Source organism: Rattus norvegicus, chromosome 2 (assembly GCF_036323735.1).
Source record: "Rattus norvegicus strain BN/NHsdMcwi chromosome 2, GRCr8, whole genome shotgun sequence".
NCBI classification, from domain to species: Eukaryota; Metazoa; Chordata; class Mammalia; order Rodentia; family Muridae; genus Rattus; species Rattus norvegicus.
The window spans coordinates 24,743,321-24,765,230 of NC_086020.1; the positions used below are offsets into that span (position 1 = coordinate 24,743,321).

The 21,910-nt window shown below is 43.9% G+C and overlaps 1 protein-coding gene across 2 annotated transcripts in view; it reads left to right on the forward strand.

The window, feature by feature from the left end:
- Positions 1 to 20,366, forward strand: part of Acot12 (acyl-CoA thioesterase 12) — a 42,039-nt gene extending 21,673 nt beyond the window's left edge. Inside the window, exons 6-15 of one of the 2 annotated variants that reach the window (XM_063281213.1) lie at positions 6,806 to 6,962; positions 7,533 to 7,652; positions 8,486 to 8,636; positions 9,211 to 9,266; positions 9,530 to 9,593; positions 10,490 to 10,573; positions 15,631 to 15,764; positions 17,465 to 17,593; positions 18,810 to 18,936; positions 19,144 to 20,366. In XM_063281213.1, coding sequence (XP_063137283.1) covers positions 6,806 to 6,962; positions 7,533 to 7,652; positions 8,486 to 8,636; positions 9,211 to 9,266; positions 9,530 to 9,593; positions 10,490 to 10,573; positions 15,631 to 15,764; positions 17,465 to 17,593; positions 18,810 to 18,936; positions 19,144 to 19,293 — 1,172 coding nt within the window. In that variant the 3' untranslated portion in view covers positions 19,294 to 20,366. 2 annotated transcript variants of the gene reach the window in all.
- The last annotated feature ends 1,544 nt before the right edge of the window (positions 20,367 to 21,910 follow it).

Sequence of the window (21,910 nt, forward strand, 5' to 3'; positions counted from 1 at the left end):
TCTCTGGAGGAGAAAGTGAGAAAGAAGAGATGAGGTCTTGGTGGTTATTAGCAAGTGAACCCTTGGTAGCATGGCAGAATGAGGGGGCACAACCATGACACATTGATAAGGAACTTCACAGGTCACTACGCACTTTCCCATTCAGGACCTTTATGAGCCATATGCATTCTCCACAGAGAAGGGGACTCTAAGCAGGGAGAAGCCTGCTGAAGATGCCTTGTGATAAGAAGGTAGGGGAAAGAGCTTATTAATACTTCCCAGTGCTTTCCACAGTGATGCTGAGTTTTATGGGATACACATTCTTAGCTGCCTGGCAGTGGTTTCCTGGGCTCTTTGACATCATGGATCCCTTCCGACTCTGCTAACTTTATTTGACGCCATTAAAACCCCAAGAGAAAACATAGTCCAAGATAGAAGATGGAGTGAGCTTTCCTGGGGACTAGAGAGGCTCACAGAAGTTCCAACTCCACTGACTCCAAAGGAGGACACAGAAAAAGAGAAGGGGAGGCAAAGGATGGCACTAGACCAGCATAGAGTGGAGAGAAGGTAGAGTATCAGAAGTCTGGAGGTTTCATGCTGGTCAGGAAGCATCACCATGGTCACGGAACAACTACACGGGAACCCACTGGGTAGGAGAGAAGATAGATCTCGTTCAGTCTTCGTGGCCCTCAAGGTCAATGGGCACTGTTTTCCAGCACAGTAAACTTCATCTCGATTCTAGGCTGATCAGGATGGTCAATATGGTCATTGGTGAAGTAGAAGTTGGCTTTAAGGAAACAACATAGTATTCTTGTTGATGCTGCTCTTCACAGTTCTGAATGCTTGTATGACTCGCTGACTTCATAACAGTGAGAGCCACTATCAGAAGCCACTTTGGGAAGCAGAGACTTCAGCATTAGATTACAGTGCTAAGAAGAGTCTCTTTCTCTACGAAGATGGTCTCATTTCCAAGATGTGTTTCAAATGCCTTTATTCCCAAGGACTGAAATATCTGAACCACGATAATATCCCCAAGGCAGACCAGATAACCATTAATAGAAAACAAAGCCAAAAGGTCAATCAACCCAAAGTACACCTTGTCTTTTCACCATGAAAACTCCAGGAGGGGAAAGGAGATGACAAAGTTCGTTGCTTCTGCCTAAGTCTTGGCTCAGGAAAAATGCCAGTTCTTAACAAGGCTCTCAATGAGTCTGGGCAGTTACCCTGCCTTCATCCACCTTCCTTGCCGCATAGTCATTGCTTTTTAAAAATGCCTCTGTTGTTGGGTAATTATACTACCTGAATTTATAAGGGAAACGTAGGAATAAAGTCACAGAACAGTCACAAGATTCTTCCGTGATGTCAGAGGGAAGTTCTAAAGTCTGTGTGTGCTCATCTAAAACGTTGCAAGAATTTGCTTCACCCTCTCCAGTCATCACATCAATGCCTCAAGGATAATTTTCCAGACTTTTGACTTGAGAACTCTGGAGCAAGAGTTCTGAGGGAAAAGGCAGCCCTGGGCTGAGCAAGGGGCTGGCCAGGTGGTCTGGTGCTTGCAGGAGGAGCTGAATGTGGATAGATCATGGTCTGTCCTGTGGACGTTTGGCTCCTTCACTCTCAGCATCCAGAAATAAAGAACACCGGACTGCTTATTTCCATGTAGGACAGACCTATTACATGCCTACCACCTGCCAGGAACATGCTTGCCCGTAAGAAAGCAGAAGTGATGCAAGACCTTTTCACTTGAAAAATTCATACGCTAGAGGCAGGCACACAAATCATTTTAAAATAATGTAGACAGTGAGCAAAGAAATGCAAGGTCCAGATTTTTTGGCCCGGTGGTGGAGGACCCCTGAATGGTTGGGAAAGAGATCGAGGGAGGAGCTACAAGAAGGAAGTTGAGTTAGAGAAAAGTCTCATTGCCATTGAGTGCTTGCTTCAGTTTAGAATTAGAGAGAATTTTTACAGTGTTTCCATTGATTTAACTTAACCTATCTGAAAATACATTATCCTATATTCTTCTCAGTGGACCTGGGGAAGCAACTTTTAACCAAACTCTGTCATATCAAGTTGATCTTCACTTTGGAAGTATTACCAACTCCCATATCACCAATGATACCACAGCCTTCAAAAGCAATTTTTCTCAAAGGGTAATGAGCTCTGGCACTTCAAGGCATGATTAGATGTGGTCTGTCTCAGAGAGGCTGTTTTAAATTAGAAAGCATATTCTAAAAGACGATGGACAGCTCATCCCTGCTGAACTACGGGACCTATAATATAACATCAGACTGATTAAGCGCTCTTCACCCTTTGAGGTGTGAAGGAAGGAAATGAACAGTTTGAGCATTGGCCAAGGTGATTTTAGCCTCAAAAAAAGTGGAAAGATTAAATTAGGTTTTGTAAAAGGATGATATGTTGTTGTACCCCTGGATCACTGGGAGTTGGGGAGAATTAAGGTTTGGGCTATTTTAATTGTAGTTTGTCAATGTAAAATCAGACCTTGATAGCATTGCTCCGGTTGATCCTCCTGGATGTGCAGAAAGAAAACAAGAGCTAGAACAAAGTTACCTGAATTCAGGTCAAAGTTCACGATCTGAAAAGGAAAAAAAAAAAGAGAGAAAGAAATAGAACAAATGTGAAATTGACCAAGCAAGATGATGAAAGAATATATTAAAAGCAATCAATGGGCAACCACTGAACTTGATCACTTGCAGAATAAGGCGTGTTAAACTAGACTTAGCCCTAGCCAGGTCTGTGAACCTGAGTTGTTCTCTGGGGAAGCTCTGTTTTTCCCTTATTGATTGGCATTTATCTACAGGAAGACACACTTCCATGCAAAAGATACAGACCTCCATGTACTTCTGCATTCAGGGCATAGCTGATGCCTGTATGTGTTTAACCTGACCAAGGAGTGATTCCCCAGTGCGTGTTGCATATGTCTTCACAGAAACTGAGTGACTTGTTCTTTCATTGCCCCTCAGAAAAAAGAAACTGCCTAATTCTGTGTTTTTAACAACACGCCTCAGATTTTAAGACCTCTATTAATTTTTTGGTTTTATTTATTTATTATATATGAGTACATTGCAGCTGTCTTCAGACACACCAGAAAAGGGCATTAGACCTCATTACAGATGGTTGTGAGCCACCATGTGGTTGCTGGGATTTGAACTTAGGACCTCTGGAAGAGTAGTCAGTGCTCCTAACCACTGAGCCATCTCTCTAGCCTCTAGCAATATTTTTATTTTGCAATTATTTTGTAATCATATAAAAATTGAAAGTGTGCAGAGTAAGGAATTCACAGAGCATGAGAAGACATACAGTGAAAGAGTAAGTCTTCCTCCCAGCTGCTAAGTAGAGCCGTGTATATGCTCTGATAAAGCAACAGTTAAATGGTTAGGCACTTAGAGGTTGATCACGTTATAATATAATTTACAGACATTCTAAAGTAAACAAGGCTAATGTTTTCTTCTGGATAAAAAGATACCCTTTGGACCAGCAATATTTAACTGAAAAATGTCTCAATCAGCACTAACTCATCCTGTTTTTAGAATCTCATCTAATAAAATTAATTTTGCGATCAGAGAGCAGGGAACGGTGACATGCACCTGAATCCCAGATACTTTCAAGGCTGATGCCAAAAGATGATGGCTTGAACTCAGGAGTTCCGAGCCAGCCTGTATAGCACAACATGATCCAGTTCAGAAAAGTACATAGAAAACTGAAAATAAACAGAAGTTAGACGAGGTTATGATTTTGTGTGTCTTTTTTTAAAAAATCACCCAGAAAACAAATCAGTTTTGTTTAGAGCAATGTGATAGATTTGATATCTGGGGAAAATCTACAGTTTGTTTGCAAGTTCATCTTAGCAGGCATAAAGGAAGGGAAAGCAGTGATGTCAGCAGCGGCTCGAGAACACCAAAGAAGCAGAGACAGGCTGTCCTAACCCTGTCATTAACTCTGGGACCTGTAGGTACCCAAAGCCACAGACTGTAGGAAGACCCAGGTGCTTGTCTCAGGTGGAAAGGTGAACCCAGAAATAGTGGGAGGCTATAATTCCCCCAGGACCCTCCCTGAGTCCACATACAGTTCCCACCCCTTCAGAGAGCCCTGGTAGGTGCCTTTCTGTCTTAGCAGTAGCCCTGGTGGCTTGGAGAAATTGTTCCCTTAGAGAATCCAATCCCAAAGTTCTTTTGCAGACTTGGTGCTAGAAATCCACTAGCCTCCTGGGCAGAAGCAGATCGAGTGAACTTTAGTGGAATGTGGACCATATTCTAGCCTTACTGCAATCAGCAACAGGATATAAAAACCCACAGTGGAGAAGAAACTTTAATCCAGCTTCAGCAGTGTCCTCAGATAATTTCCAGGAAATAGGACTTTAAAAAAAATGTATCACAAGAGACTGAAATCAGTAAGACCCAAAGATCCAGAAGTGACACCAGATCCACAAAGGATGAAGAGGGTCCATAAGACCACTCCTATAAGAAGGTGGTGTAACAAAGTCACTGTAACTTAAAGAGAAAGAAGACATAGAGTGTAGCCTGTGCTTGCCTGTCAGACATGAGGCCTTGGAGTCAATGCACAGCACAGTAAGCATCTTACTTAGACGAGAAAGGAGAGAGAATCAAGTGTGCTATTCAAGAACAAAGAGACAGTCTAGAAAGCTTGGCAGAGAAGCAGGGAGAATGTCTATCAACCTACATATGTAACTGGTCATGGTGAATCATGCCTGTAACCCCAGCACTTGGAAAGCTGAAGCAGGAGAATCACTGCAAGTTTGAGACTGGGAAATAAGCAAGGCATAGACTAGACTAAAACTATGTGAGGGGTTTAAGAACATCCTAGTCTACATAGCTAAGACGCCGTCTCAAAATACAGAAACCATCCTACACACAGGCTATATATAAGATAGAAATGGCATGTGTGTGTCCCTGTGTGAGTGTGTGTTGAGAACCTAGCATTTGTTAATTGAACTTTCAGAGGTGGGATAGAAGCCAATGAGATAGATATTAAATTAAGAGATAGCAAGGATATCTAACGTACATATGAAAAGATGTCAGACCTCATTAGTACTTAATGCAATGCAAATTATAACCAACATGGTATACTACTTCACACCCACTAAACCGGAGAACTTGCATGATCATAATACTGTTTAAGCAAGTCCTAAAAGCAGCAGTCATTTCTTGTGTGATGCAGTATGGCCATAGCGTTTCCTTGAAGTAGTCTACTAAGAGTAGAGACCACGATGTGGAATAACTCAGCAAAGTCAAGTTCTCTTATTCGGTCAACAAATCTTTGCTAGTGCTGGTATTGCAAAAATTAGCCTGTCTAATCATTGCACACATACACACACACACATACACACACACACACACATACACACACACATACACACACGAGCAGACACACACACATAAATATACATACATATAGTTTTGTGTGTGTACATATGTGTGTGCAAGTGTGCATGAAAAACGTGTACTCGTGTGTGTGGAAATAGGTCAATAGTGGTGTTTTTCTCAGTGACTTGCCACCTTAGTTTTTTTGAGACAAGTCTCTCACTGAACCTGAAACTCACCAGTTCCAGATTCATCTAGACTAGCTGGACGGGAAGCCCCAGGGACTTTCCTCTCTCTTCCTCCCTAATCCTGGGGTTATAAAGTCAAGCCACAGCACCTGGCTTTGACACGTGGGTTCTAAGGGATCCGACTCAGGTTCTCAAGTTTGTGCAGCAAGTGCTTTACTGAACGAGCTGTCTCCCAGCCCTAGTTACCATGTGTTTTCATAGAAAGAGGGCACCTCTGAGATCACTGATGTGATCCAGGAAGGAATAAAACTCAAATGGGAGAAGGCATAGAAAAAGGTAGGCGTGAGGTGCAGCAGACTGTAGGGGCCTGTGGAAATGCCCTGAGCTCAAAGACAGTGTTCTTCACAGTAACTGATGAAAGGCCAGTGTGCATGGCAAAGAGGGGTGGCACCTGGCTGGGGAGGTTGATGGTCACATGGGCTGGACCAGGACAGAAAGCTTGTGGGTTACAGGAAAGAGTTGAGAGTTCATCTAGGGCGAGAGAGCTGTTGCCACATTTTTAAGCAAAGGACTGGGATAATCAGCAGAAGGAAGGGAAACATAAAAGAAATAGATCACCAAATAGTTATAAATGTAAAAAAATCCCCTCATGAAGTGGAGCTAAAGGAGCCTAGAGCCAAGCCCTTATCAACTAGAGGAAAGTGCTCCCAGCACGGCTCATTCCTGTTAATAACGCTGGGCTTATGTGAGCGCACACACTGCCTGCTGAGCTCTGTTGACCTGGCATGGACCCTGAGGTGCAGAGATCTTTCTCCTCCCCACAGCAGCATCCTGTCAGTGGCCCCTCAGATTTCCTTCTTTATTTTAGTGGCCTTCCTGAAGTTTAATTGACACACGGTAGATGGTTCGTATTTAGAACATGCAGCTTGAGTTTGTGCATAGGCATGCAACAATAAAACTAGCATTAGCAACAAAACAATGACATGCCATCATCAAAATGTCTACCCTTCTGTGCCTGCCCATGCCCTTCTCCTCCACAGTAGGCCCCGATTTAAGCAAAACCATACTTTCTTCAGAATTCTGGTGAAGGGTCCTCCTGGTCTGTTAGCTCAACCAAACGCCAGAAGTAAATGCTTTTCAGAGGTAGTCCACACAACAGAACCCACTCACGTCCTTGACATAAGGTTTTAAGGACAACGTCATTCTTCTGAAAGGGTGAGGGTTGTGTTTGCTTCAGGGAAAGGGAAGTCCAGACGAGGTCCCGTGACTGACCCCACTGTCTCTGCGGTCACTTCACAGATCCCGTTTGTAATGAAGAGGAAGGAACGGCCACCACCATGGCCACCTCTGTCCAGAGCATTGAGCTTGTCCTCCCACCCCACGCAAACCACCACGGAAACACATTTGGCGGGCAGATCATGGCGTGGATGGAGACAGTCGCAACCATTTCCGCAAGGTTCTCAGTGTTGACTCCGGCGTGGGGCTGGGGGCACAGGAGAAATGGTGTGAAGTGGATTTCCTTTTTAAAATTGCACAAAAAACCGTGAAACATATATTTTGTAGCCTTTCTCCTTTCATGCACCAACCCAGGCAATTTTTTCCGTGAAGGGAAAGTTTGGTTTTTGATCCGTGCATACATTCATTGAGCAGGGAAGCCAAGGAACAAGTGCGATCAGCATTGGCCGCCTGTCAGTGGTCATTGCTCGTGCCCTACCCCAATCCACAAGTCACAGTGTGCTAGGACTTTCATCAGGAGGTGTCAGGATGAATGTGACACTCAATGACAACAAAAAACATTAATTCCACTGAGGACAAGAATGATGCCAAGGAGCCATCTTCATGGATTACCATTTGTTGCGCTAAATGTCTGAGGTTGTGTGCAGATCCTCTCCACACATAGTTCTCTCGAGTCAAGGGAGCTGTTTACTTAGAAAACGTGGTGTTTGTCTAGGGAAGCCACAAACCAGTGGTTTATGATAATATTACAGATGGTCATCTCCTTTTTTCTCCTCCCCTGTCCCTTTAGCCGCCTGTGTCATGGGCATCCCTTTCTGAAGTCCGTGGATATGTTTAAATTCCGGGGACCGTCCACAGTTGGGGACCGCCTTGTCTTCAATGCCATCGTCAACAACACCTTTCAGAACAGGTAAGGTGTGCTGTGTGCCAAGACAGAGCCATTCGTAAGCTGTGTTCTCATTTCAATGCCACAGTCAACAACAGCTTTCAGAACAGGTAAAGTGTGCTGTGTGCCAGTGCAGACCCGTTCGGAAGCTGTGCTTTCCTGTCAGCTGGGGAGGGGGGTGTAGGAGCCGCAACACAATACCTTCGAACTCCACTCAGTCCGTGGACACATACTTCAGTCTTCTGTTCTGCATGTGCTCTCTTTATACTCAGGAAATTGTAACGTGTTGTTTTGTTGCACACGGTGCTGGGACATCCACCCGGCCCAGGGTGGTTCTAATGGTATCTGCCATCCTAACATGCTTCTAAGTTCTCAGTGAGTCCAGACTATATGCTACCTATTTTTATTTTATTCATGGTACGTAGTGGAAAGCTCTCACATAGTGTTTTTCTTCTTCTTCTTCTTCATCTTTTTTTTTTTTTGATGTAAAATAAAGGGGGCGGGGAGTATCTCTGTTTTCTGCCAAACTTCAGCTCTTCATCCTTTTAAACCATAGAACTGTGGTTTTTAAGGAAGAAAACCTGTTTTGAGCACAATATATTCACAATATAATTCACCTTCCCCATTAACTAAATATGCCAGTGGGTGTGTGTACACATTAACATCCCAGTAGGAAAAGAAAACAGGAACTCACTCATGCGCTCCCACAATATCCTCCTAGTGGGTTTTAGCAGTTATATGGACTTGCTGATATCAGAGGAGAAGCACCAGGGTCCTGGTCCTCCTGTTGCTTGGTGGAAGAGGAGGCCAGCCACACCCCAGTCCTCCTTGCCCACGGCCCTGCATCCCCCTTGCAGTGTGGAAGTTGGCGTACGTGTTGAGGCCTTTGACTGTCGGGAGTGGGCCGAGGGCCAAGGCCGCCACATCAACAGCGCTTTTCTCATTTACAATGCTGTTGATGACCAGGAGGAACTCATCACCTTTCCCAGAATCCAGCCCATTTCAAAGGTCAGTTGTCACTGCGCAAGCTTCAGGGATCAGACCCGTGGGCACAGAGCTTCGTGTGGCTTCCCACTGCCAACCACCTCCACAGCTTTCAAAAGATGTCTATTTCTTCTATGACTAAATCCTGGGCTCTTCCCTTTCCTTTGATCCTCGTATCTCTCTGGTGATGGGCTTTGATAGGGAAAGCCCCAAGTACCTCTCTGTACAGCTGGATGCTGCTGTGTGGCATGTGGCATTCTGTGTCCCCTCTCTGCGTCTGCTGTTGTGTGTGGGCATCCCGTCCCAGATGCTGCACCCCATTCACGGGAAACCTGTCTTCTCATCCAGGACCAACTCAGGGCAAACGTTCACTTCCTCTAAAAACCCCAGAGTGAGATCTGTGTGACTTTAGCAGCAGAAATTAAAACACTCTCTACTTTGAAAAGGGAATGAAAAGAGCTGTCAATGTCACCTGGGGACTCAGACATCACCAGGAAGTGTCACAGAGACACAAAGCTCAGTTAGTCCAGGGGAAGGATACTTCAGGGTCATAATACCAAAATTTTAGAAATTGATTGGCCGTACTGTTTTTGTAAAGGATGATTTTCGACGGTACCAGGGAGCTATTGCACGGAGGAGAATTCGCCTGGGCAGGTAAGTATGAGGAAGTCATAGGCTCTTCTCTACCTGACAAGCCACATAACAAAGAACCGCTGCCTGGTGTCCTTGGGCCCACAAAGTGGGAAACGGAAGGGCCTGATGTTTCCTTGAAGTTAAAACCAGCCCGGCCTGGAAATGACTCTTCCTGATTCACCCGCCAAAGAGAAAGTTTCTAAATGACTTCAAATCAAGAAATCATCATGGGTCATGTATTAAGCATAAGAAAATTGTGTCTTAATATTTCAATTTTTTTTCAGGAAATATGTTATTTCCCACAAGAAAGAAGTCCCACTTGGCACACAATGGGATATAAGCAAAAAGGTAACGAATTTGTGGTTTGCAATACTTCACGTAAACATCCTACCATCGCAAAAGCAGAAACCTGCTTGTTTAACAGATCCAGGTTGAACCTGCGTGGGTTAGATAGCAAGGTGAACTGCCATGACCCTCCATTTCTAAATGATGCCAAAAACAAGTCACCAGTTACTAGTATCTACTGTCAGGTTTGAACTCTGTGACATTATGCCCCTAGATGGCATGCCAAGTTCAACCTGGTATCTTGCCTTGATTTGCAGTGAGTAGCATCCTTATAAACTTGAACTTCTAGAGAGCAAGAAGCATTAGTTGGGGCTAAGGTGATGGCTCCTTGGTTAAGAGGCCTGGAATCTTTTCCAGAGGCCCTAAGTTTAATTCCCAGAATCACACAGAGGCTCACAACCATTTGTTTCTCCAGTTCCAGGAGTTGTGATGTCCTTTCCTGGCCTCCACAGGCCCTGTACACATGAGGTGCCGACACATTCACAGGCAAAATATCCATATACCTAAAACGAAAGTAAATATTAAAAAAGAATCAGTCATTAAAACATTTTTCACAGTAAAATCTATTGTGGGGTCCATGTTTACTTATCACACACATTGTTATACGTCGCACTGAAGGGCATCTATCTGTATTGGCTCAGGATACGAACTAGGCACATACACACTTGATGAGTGCAGAGGTCCCCTGTCTGCACTTTGAGATAGAAGTTAGATATTAGCAGTAGATAGTTTTTTATCTTATGCTCAACATTTTTGCTTTGGCTCAATAGAAACCTCTTCTGACACTGGCCATTATTGAAGCAGAAAACGCTTGACCCCAGACCTATATATTGAGCACAGAGCTTCACACGTGTGTGTGTGTGTGTGTGTGTGTGTGTGTGTGTGTGTGTGTATTTCAGGGATCCATAAGTAACACCAATGTGGAAGCTCTCAAAAATCTGGCATCCAAAAGCGGTTGGGAGATCACCACCACCTTGGAGAAGGTAAGTGCTCAGGGCTTGTGCTGCTCCTGTTCACGGCAAATTAAATTTAGCATGGTGTCCATGCTTCTGAGGGCTCCCTGCTGCTTTTGCTCAAGGCGCAACAGCTTCTGAAAGTGGACCTCCTTCTAGCCATGAGCCTTCCTGCTGGATGACTTATAGCACTCCATACACACCCGCATCTTGGCAGGCCTGGGTTCTCACATCCCACCCCTTGCCTCTTACTCCCTCTTCTGCACCTCCATCTACCCAAACCTGAGGATCGCTGATGAGTGTTTTAGTTAGGGTTTTACTGCTGTGAACAGACACCATGACCAAGTCAACTCTTATAAGGACAACATTTAATGGGGCCTGGCTTACAGGTTCAGAGGTTCAGTCCATTATCATCAAGTGTCATCATGGCAGTGTCTAGGCAGGCATGGTAGAGGAGAAGCTGGGAGTTCTACATCCTATTCTGAACGCAAACAGGAGAAGACTGGCTCCCAGGCAGCTAGGATGAGGGTCTTAGAGCCCATACCCACTGTGACACACCTACAGTGATACACCTACTCCAACAAGGCCACACCTCCTAATGGTGCCATGCTCTGGGCCAAGCATATGCAAACCATCACAGTGAGCTAGGACACATACTTTTCCAAAGTCCTCTCCTGGCTCAAGGAGCTTCACTAGCTCATTTCACCATGACTTCTCTAAGACTAATTTACCTTTAACTTCTTTTCTGCCTTTTGGTATTTCTTCCACAATTGCTGTGAGTTGATATTTAAATGTTACATTGAAATTTAGGTTTTCAATGATCTTTTTCCCAAAAAGATAATAAATAAGACTTGTAAGAAGGAACATTCCTTGTCTTGATTCTTTGTATCTGTCTTAGCAACTTCTACAAATTTCGCATATTATCACATTGAAATAAGTGTGTATAATTTGGGCCTTAAATTTAGGGTATCGGAAGACTCTTACAAGTCAGTGCCTACATGTACTAGACTGCGAGCTCTAGGGGACATTTTGCTCACCCATTGCATTCCCAGACCATGGTAGTGCCTGACATTTGGAAGATGATCAGGATTCCCAGTTTTCAGGAAATGTTTCAGGAAATGGACTGCTGTTCACTGTCATGAAACGCCATTCGAATCCAGGATGATGAGATGTCCCAACTGTCCTGAGACAGTCCAAGTTTGCACCTGCTGGACCATCATGGCTTCAGTTGTGCCATGGTGTTTCAATGTGGATGAGTTAGACAGGCCTCTCACCTTGGAGTATAAGTAAATTCTGAGGCTATGCTTTGTCATTTTTAGTTCTGACCTTGACTTCTGAGTGTTTCTTCTTTGTTGTTTTGGTTGTTTCCTTGTTCTCACCCTTGACTCCTCCGGGGTCTTCTTAGGCCCTTTAGGTTCAGACAGGTTCCCATGTCTACTGGACTCAGCAGTGTAGGAACAAATCTCATAATTAACTATTGGTTTCTCTCTAATGCTCATAAAAGGTGCCCAAATACCTTCTTTTGTTTTCTTGATATGAAATCTTTCTCTTTCTTTCTCTTTCTGAGCACCCCAACAGGTTTTACCCACCCCCAACCCCAGCTCTCTCACAATGTAGAGAACCCCTTGGCCTTGAACCCAAGGTCTTTTTACATTTTCCTCCCCAGAACCTGGATCACCAGTGAGTACCACAGCCACGTTTTAAAAAGTTCTCATTTTTGACGTAATTGGATTTGAAGTCTGATATTTATAATACAATCAGACAGTACTAAAGGTTTTAAGGGGTGTGCAATCGTCTATATATAAGCGTAGAAATACCTAGAAGTAATGCAAGATGCAAAAAAAAACAATCTAGAAGCAGCACACATCCACACGAAATTGCAGAAGAATAAGAGGAGGCCACTCACACACCAGTGGGTATGGCAGTGTATAGCCCACAGAGGCCAGCTCTAACGTGGTCAAGGGAAGGCCCAGAAAGACAGAAACACTGCAACAACGAAGGGGCATTACTCTTGGAAGTAATGTCATGAGTGAAGACGAAGACAGCTTTCTTGGCATTGTGTAGCAGCATGAAGCTTGAGTTGAGTCCTCTGGGTAAGAAATTACTGGGAGGGGTCTGGCCTGACAGGTATGGAGTATTTAAAGTCTGAGAATGAAGGGAAAATACGGTAAGAACAAGAAAGACATGCACCCCCCCTCCCCACAACCTGGTATAGAAAGCCAAGCAGAGAGAATCTATCCCAAAGAAGCTGAAGAAGGGACAGATTAGGTCCAGAGTGCCACCAGCCCACCTTACCACCGATGGCAATCCCCTGGTGCCTCCGTGGTCTAGGCCTCTATAAAAAGTAGTTTCCTTTTCTTGTCTACAGTGAAATCTCAACAACGACATATCAATTGGAGCAAACCATCTAAAATGTTTAATTATTTCCATTTCATTGCAATACTGACATCTAAATAGAGATTGGAGCAGAGCGTTGCTATGACGAAAGCGGATCTACCAGTGGGCTCTGGGCAGACTCACTTCAGTGAGCTCCTCGAATTTCATCTCAGTCCAGTCACCCCAAACACTGGAGTTGGTTATGAAAGGAATCTACCTCCATTCCCATGTGCAAAGGGAAGCCATCTTCTTGAGTAGCTGTTCTTGGAGGATCTTTTCACGAAGCCAAAGCTGGCTGGATTGGTTGCTGTCTGGTGCTGTGATAAGACAGCATGATCAAGACAGCCTCCAGGGAAAATGTCTTAGTGTACTTATGTTCTGGAGGGATAGAGCCCACAATGGCAAAGACATGGTGGGTGGTAGGCACAGAAGAGAGTTCACATCTCAGGCCCAAGCAGGAGGCAGAAAGAATACACTGGAAATGGCATAGGTTGTTAAAACCTTACGTCTATCCAGTAACACACCTTCTCCAACAAGACCATACCTCCTAATCCTTCCTAAACAGCCACCAGTTCCAGACCAAGTACCCAGAGTCTTATGTGAAACATCTTCAAATCACCACAGTGACTTTTCTTTGGCAAATATAAAGAGAGCCAAAACAGACCACTGACTTTTTGTCTCTTTTGCCTCTGTGGCCTTGGTTAAGGTAGCAGGATAATGAGAAGGACTTCCTGATACCTTCTTTACCTTCTCAGGGGAGGAATAGATGTCATTCATTCACCTGCTATGAATCTTGGTGCTGGTTAAGTCAGTGAGTTCCATCTATAAAGGTAGAATTACATGGTGGCTACTCCTTTTGGTTCAAAGGTAAAATATATCTGCAAGCTAGAGAGCAACTTGCTGGAAAATTGCTGGTTTAATTTCCTGAGGCGGTCACAATGGAGGACTGGTCACTGGGTCACTGCAGGAATCTGCAGGAGCTCCCTTGTGAAAGCGGGTATTCTGAGATCATGATGTAACCCTGGTTACTTCTGAGGAGATTGGTTCCTCACCTCTCACCCAGCTTTTAGAGCCATGCCAGTCAGATTACAGGTCCTTGGCTCGAAGATGCATCGCTGCCTTCATTTCCACATGGTGTCATCCCTGAGAGCATGTCTGTGTCCAACTTCCCTTCTCTACAAAGACATCAGTCACAGCAGGCCTACCATACTGCCGTACAACCTCAGTTTAGTGAATTACATTGGCAAATACCCTATTGCCATATAAAGTCATATTACAAGGTACAAGGGGTTAGGACTCTACCATAGAAGTGTGGGCAGGAGTGTGCCATAGTACAACTCTAGGCAATTGTTCAGGCCGATCACACAATCTCTCCCCACACCTGATTCACCAAAGCAGGCAGCCCCAAGGCAAGCGTTCAAGCAGATCCTCTGGCTTGGCTGTGCACGGAGAGCTAGGCCTGTTGACACCTCACCTCTAAGCTTCTCTGTGGCTTTTCACCAACAGGTCTCCTTTTGGTTCTGTGCTGATGGCAGCCAGGTAGAGTCTCGCCTGGGTTTGTTTGTATTCAGCAAATGCTCACAGGCTGGGCTAGGCCTTTCTTTTCAGACCGGAACTAAAGATACACAAGGCCTGGAAGGGAAGTGTTTACATGAGCGGGTAGTCACTTGTTTGCTGCACAAGCTGCCATAGATGTGATTTCTTGTTTCTTCATTCTAGTAGCGAGGATGATATTATGTTTAGATACAGATGTATGATTCAGTAGAGGTCAGCTCTTCACGGCTGGATTTCTTTCCATCTGCCTGATTCCTGTGGTTGGAGTCCTAACCTCATGTTTGTCTTCTCACAGCCTGTTGCCATGGTAATGATTATAAGATAGAAATTTTCAACACTAACTTCAAAACACCCTGAAAGAAATGGACAAAATGAGCAGAATAAAAATGTGCTCTTAGTGGAACACATAGCTCTCATAATGAAGAAGGAGGAGGAGGAGAAGGAGGAGGAGGAAGAGGAAGAGGAAGAGGAAGAGGAGGAGGAGGAGGAAGAGGAAGAGGAAGAGGAGGAGGAGGAAGAGGAGGAGGAGGAGGAAGAGGAGGAGGAGGAGGAAGAAGAGGCGGCTCAAAGCCACAGAAATGGCATTAGTGTTTTAGTATATGCCAAGTGGCTTCTGTTTATCTAACAGATACTACATACTAGAAATTGGCCTTGGGATCCAGAAAGCAAATAATGCTTTATGCTAAAGAAGTGTGTCCCAGGGGGGTCCTATTGAGAAAGTAAGTCTATCCTAGAGATGCTTGGTTTGTTTCCTGGGTCCCTTTAGGCCACTCGAAGACACACATCACATCCTGGGAAAGCACTGCAATCCAGTGTTAGGGTAAAGGGGACATGGGCATGATGCCATTCTCTGCTTTTAGTTTGTGGAGTCAGGAAATATCACAGAAATCAAGAGAGAAAAGCTTCTGTTCTTTATTTTACATTAACAACAACATCAACAAAGACACGATGCAAATTAACTAGCCCACATATAATTTGGATGTCACAGAACCAGCATCCAAGACTGAAGTGAGATTGTTGTTGATAGATGCCTTTTCTGGTACAGGCAAACACATATGACTGCCCATTCACATGTGTGTATAAATACATGCATGCATGTGTGTGTGTTTTAAAGTAAAAAATTTTTTTCTCTTCTAATTTTTCTTTCTATCTTTCAGATAAAAATATATACACTGGAAGAGCAAGATGCCATATCTGTAAAGGTGGAAAAACAGGTTGGAAGTCCAGCCCGCGTGGCTTATCATCTCTTGTCCGACTTCACAAAGCGCCCTTTATGGGACCCCCATTACATGTAAGAACAAATTTAAATGTTTTTCTTGATCAAGTCTGACACTGTGGGAAAGAGAACTTCAACTGTAGTTCTTCTCCACTGCTCAATGCATGGCATATTGTTTCAGAAATTTAGAGACGTTTTAGGGCTTGTTCTGCCTAAGCTGCTGCCTGGAACTTTAAAAACACAAAACAATTATCACACTCATCTGTTTCTCCTCTGTATTGAGTTGGCATAGGTGATCAACATCTGTTGTGATATTACTGACAACTTCAAAGCTGCTCTTGTCCCTGTTTCTGAGATCCGGCCCATCCAGACTTTGTAGCGTACACTCTTGCTTCACTGCCCAGCCTCATTGCCCTTGAGGAGGTATCCAAAGTCTTCCCAGAGCGCTCTTCCTGCCAAGCCATAAGTCTCAGGGAGACGCTGCTGAGTCAGCAGTGAGTCCTGGAGGAAGATGATGCCTGCTGCTTTCCCTGTGTGACCCAGTCATGCCTTGCTCCCATCCACCCACTTTTCTCCCACAGCTTTCTGTCTCGTCGTCTCTGGAGCTCTCTCTTCCAGCCCACTTTGCTGGAATGTGGTTGTTCATACCTATTTATGACCCTGGCTCTGCGTATACAAACACTTTAGATAAAGAGTAGTGTGTGGTGTGTGTGTGTGTGTGTGTGTGTGTGTGTGTGTGTGTGTGTGTTTGTGTGTGTGTGTGTGTGTGTGTTTGTGTGTGTGTGTGTGTGTGTATTGGAGTGTTGTGTCAGCATCAAGCATGGGCAGATTTCATTCTTTAAATAGTATAGCAACTTCCAACATACCATTTTCACTACAGAAGTGATGTAGACATGATTTGGAGCATACCAAAGGATATGTCTGTGTTATAATAAAAATACTGTGTCAGTGTATGTAAGGGACTTGAGCACCAAAGGTTTTGGGGTCACCACAGGTCCTAGGGATGACTATGGAGCTCTGAGCCTTGTATGCTATACCCTGCAGTGACAGAATATGCTCAGACCTAGCCTCCTAGGATACAGAGCACTGTAGCATCTCAAAGACAAGATGTCTTGTCTTTCAACAACTTCTTTCAAACTCTTTTCTCACGATTCTGGTTCACTTGGCATTCCATTTAAATGAAACAAGAATGAATGGAGAAGGCAGTGAGTTCATTTAAATTCAGATAACTTGTCTCTACTTAAGGCTCAGGGTCTGCACAGAGTGTTTGCACTTAGCTCTCACAATAATCCCCTAGATCGTATTATCTACATCATGCAGATGAGATAATAATATGACTTGTCTAGCATAATATGACTAGTACACGATGGTCTGAGACTCAAAGGCAAGTGGTTTACCTTCCAAGTCTCTGTTCTTCCCAGCACACTGTATCTCTTTCCCTGAGTGCTCAGACTGGCTTTACGTCCCACTTGCCCTCAAAATGTTGTACTGTTCCTAGAAAAAAAAGTAATTTTGTAAAAGGATTATTACCTTCCTCTGGAGTTTTGATGGAAGTGAGCTGGGGGCCAGTCAGCTGGCACCTTTCTGTCACAGGCAAAATTACTCTTTCTGAACAAGCAGTTTGTTCCAAAGTCAGCCTTCAAGCAGTGTCTGTGAGGGGTGGGGCGTCAGTACAATAGGTGAAGACAGATGTTAAGAAGGAGATCGTGCCGATGACTAAACAGAGCTTCTGGCAGGTAGGAAGTAGGTGTTTGAACGCTGTTCTCTTCACACAGATCTTGTGAAGTCATAGACCAGGTGAGTGAGGACGATCAGATATATTACATCACCTGCTCGGTGGTAAATGGAGACAAACCCAAGGACTTCGTAGTACTTGTGTCACAAAGAAAGCCCCTCAAGGACGAGTGAGTATATCTGGCTCTGTCTGTTGGAGACTAGAAATGAAAGGATATGAAGGCAAGAAAGCCATCGTGGACATGTCTAGTCTTCAATCACATTCATCCATATTTTAAGATATATGAATCTTTAGTAACCATTTTGATATGCATTCATGTATTGTGAGCTGTGTGCAAAGGACCCATGGGCATTCTATCACGGCTTCCTTCTGGTCAGATATTAAACTTCATATCTGAAAAACCTTCAAGACCTACCCCTTGTTATCAATAAAGTCAGGAAGAGGAGTGGTAACCAGAAGTTGACTTAGAATTCACAAAGGCCTTGCATTAGCTATCTAAAATGACCCACTGTGTGCTAGGGCCATGATCCAGAATTTGAACATGGCCTTCCCATGTACAGTGGACCACACAGAGCATGGGTTCCAAAGAGTGTGTCCCAGACAACTTCCCTACATGTGTGAACTAGCGCACAGAGGTACTCACCGTAGCATGTTCCATTGTGTCAAAGGATAGGACAAACACATTGACGTTGATGTTATAAATTATGATAAATCCACAGCACAGAGCAGTGTACGACCTCCAACAAGGATAAAGATGTCATGGGAGCACAAATATAAAAATGTCTCAACGTGTTTATCATTAGGTGGGGAAATCAAGTTGTGGGCTGTATTTGCAAAGTGACTATATTTGTATAACAATCTGTGTGTGTGTTTGCTAATGCTGGTTGTATCCATTAACAACATCTAGAGAGCTGCATAGCAAAAGGTAAATGAGAATAGTCCTTCACAAGCCAGGGAATAGGATTGGAACTAGAGCAGGCAGAAGGCCCAACTTATTTCCGAAGCTCTGGTATCCATTTATTGTTTGAATATTGCTTTTCTTTTTAATTAAAAAAAAAGACAGGAAATTGACTTTACAACCTGTTAGGGCACAGAAAAATTCAGCAACTCCGGCCTTGTGATGCTACCTCACCGCCTACCTTTGAATGTCTCTGTAGAGAAGGGTTTTGATGCAGAAGGATTTTCAGAGCACACTTCTGCATGGACAGAGGAATTGTGCCAAGAATTGGGATGTAGGCAGCACTGGACAACTTGCCTAGCATGCAGGAGGCCCTCAATTTAATCCTCAGAATCACAAAATTAAATTAATAAATGCCAGTAACTACAGAACTGATCTGTCTAACAACCATTTCCTCAGAGTTAGAACTTGTGCTCTTCTCTTTCAGCAACACCTACATCGTGGCACTAATGTCAGTGGTACTGCCGTCTGTCCCTCCATCTCCACAGTACATCAGAAGCCAGGTCATTTGTGCTGGGTTCCTCATCCAGCCTGTCGACAGCAGTTCGTGCACTGTATGTTTGATGAAATATTTGTGCCTTAATTCATTCTCAATGAATTTCCCTCAGATCTCCTATTCGTCACAGTTTTATAACGTGTGTCCTCTCTAAGACCCCCCTCTTCCCTCCTTCCAGACTCATTCACCAACAGTTTCAATCTCTTGCTTGAAAGTTCTCCAAGTCAATAAAAACTCAACATGCTGTATTTTCTCTTTAACACAGGTAGCATACCTGAACCAGATGTCAGACAGCATCCTCCCTTACTTTGCTGGCAATATTGGTGGCTGGTCAAAATCCATTGAGGAAGCTGCAGCCTCTTGTATAAAATTCATAGAGAACGCCACTCACGATGGACTTAAAAGTGTGTTATAAATGGTCAACTCTCAGTTACCTGTAACTTAATTTACTGTGTTTAACTCCAAGTGTGTCCTTAGCCCTTTTACTTGGCAAGCTTTGGGGGCCATACAATGATTTAATATCAGCCTAAGCAAAATGTAGTTATGAAGAGATGAAAAACCAAAGTGTGTTCTGGTGACTTGGAGCCAAACTCCAAGATCTCTAAACCCCACTGTACAGACACTTGGAAATTGCCTGGACACAACATCACATGATCTGTAGAATGGCACAAAATTAGTTAACACTACCACAGATGGCTCTGGATTACAGAAGCACAATGTGTATTCTGCAATGGTGAGTTTATAGCACGTGAAATGATGGGTTAAAAGCTGATGAGTGTTTAATATTATTCCACGGACAGCAGGTGCCTTTGTCAGGGGTCTCTGAGAAGATGTATTCTGTGTTTTAGAACTTTAAATTAGGAAGCATTAAAGCATAATGGAATCTAATCGGTTTTAGTAATAGGAACTACTTTACTCTTGTCATTTTACATATATTCCAGGTAAATGGCCAGTTCATCCCTATACATGCACACGCCGAGCACCCGTAAAGTGTGATATTACAGGGAGAATATTAACTGAGCTCTGTTATCTGTTATCTGTTCCATTAGTACTTTATCTCCTAGACGTCAACATTTATCACTCTACACCATGATGTGTCTTAACTCCTAAGACCAAACAGAATGTGTCAAGTTAGCCTCCTGCAAAGGATGACTTTTACAAGTGGAAGGAGCTCTTCATCAGAGCTGTGAGCAGGAGACAGCTTAGGGCTGCCCTGCTGTGCGCTCACCAGACCTCTACCTCTGCCCCTCCGCCTGATCCCACACGTCCATTCGAATAGTCTGGGACTAGTTACAGTTTTTATCTTACTTATCTGTCTTAAGGCTTTCCTGTATTTGAACTTTAGATCGCATTCTAATTTTATAAATTATTATTTATATATCATGAGAGTAGATGCATAGAACATTCTAGGACTAAAAAGACTGCTGGAAATACTTTAATTCTGAAAGGTAAAACATTTAGTAATAAACGGCTTATATGAAACTACAACTTAGTATGTTATCTTTTCAGACTCTAGAAATGAAGAAGCTTCTAAATACTATATGCGGAGGCTTGGTCTTTGAATTCAGTTTTTGAAATGTTTTCCTGAACAGAAACAGAAATACTGAATAACTTTAGCCTGCTCATGTTAAGACATAGATACTGTGTACTCCAGTTTGTAGGATCCACCTTACCCAGGATGGGTATAAACTGAGTCTCAGAGTATGGTCACTTGTCCTAGGTTTGTTCCCATAAGTTGGATGAAGTTTAGTTGGTAAATTAGAGATTCACAATGATCTCTAATGAAATCGAGCCATCCTAGCAATGCACTTATGTAAAAAGCTGGGAGTATGAGCTCCCTCTCACAGTATCGTGCTGGGCTTATCTTTCTCCCTTCTTCCTGAAGGGAGCAGAGTTAATGAGGTGCCTACGTGTACCGATGAGCTAAGCTGAGGTGAATTTTGTAGACACTGCGAGGTGGCATAAGCTATGGTTGGCCTCCTTTCTTGAACGGGAGCACTGAAGTGTTGTGACAGGGATATTAGAGGACAGACAGACAGGCAGGGAAAACACAGATTTGTTGGATGTGAGGATGATCGCTCATTCTCCTGGCGGGACTAATTTAGACATGTTACACAAAGTGCTGCGCGCGCGCGCACGCGCGCACACACACACACACACACACACAAAAGCATGTAACTTACTTAATTCTAGAATTTTCCATTGACCATCTCCAGACAGTGGTGGATGGAGTGACAGGCACACTGGGTTGGGTAGGTGACGTGGACATAGTCTATACCCACCTGCATTCATTGACATGACATCGTGACCCTCACAAATGCCTTAAAACTAAATGACTTTTTAAAAGCAGCTCTTCAGCTACCAGCCCCCTTTCAAGTACTGCTGGTCACACAAAGTTGGTGCCAACTGGAATGGGAGTCCGGGCAGGAGACGTCATCTTCACGGTCTTCAGCTCATCCCAGTCTCAGGGAACAGCCAGGTCCTGCTGTTTTCCCAACTTCAACCTCCCATCAAACAACTCTTTCTAACCTTCCTAGGAGATTTCATTTCTATGCTTCTGAGCAGAGATGTGGAACCCATCCACCTGGCTGTTTCAGGGTCATTCAGCACATCCTAAATTGATGTGTTCCTTTTTAGGACTCCTTGTCTTTGTAAGAACATGATACGGGAAAAGACAGCAGCATGCTATGGTCTTCTTACGCTGTTTCAAAAATAAACCTAGTGTCCAAAACAACGCTACAATGCATTCATTGTGCAGCACAAGCCCTTGAGCTCGCATTGTCTTACAAGCCTTTTAATGACATTTATTTGTATTCTGTGTGATCATCTGATTAGTGGGGGCATTGCCACTAACCTGTGTGGAGATCAGAGAACACCTTGTGGGACCCAGTTCCCTCCTTCCATCATTGGATCCCAGGAGTTGAACAGATGTTGTCAGGTTTGGCCCTGAGCCCCTTTACCTTACAGTGAGCTGACCTTGTGGGTCATGTGTTTCCACTCATTCTACTGAGGTCTTTGCTGCTAAGCCCTTC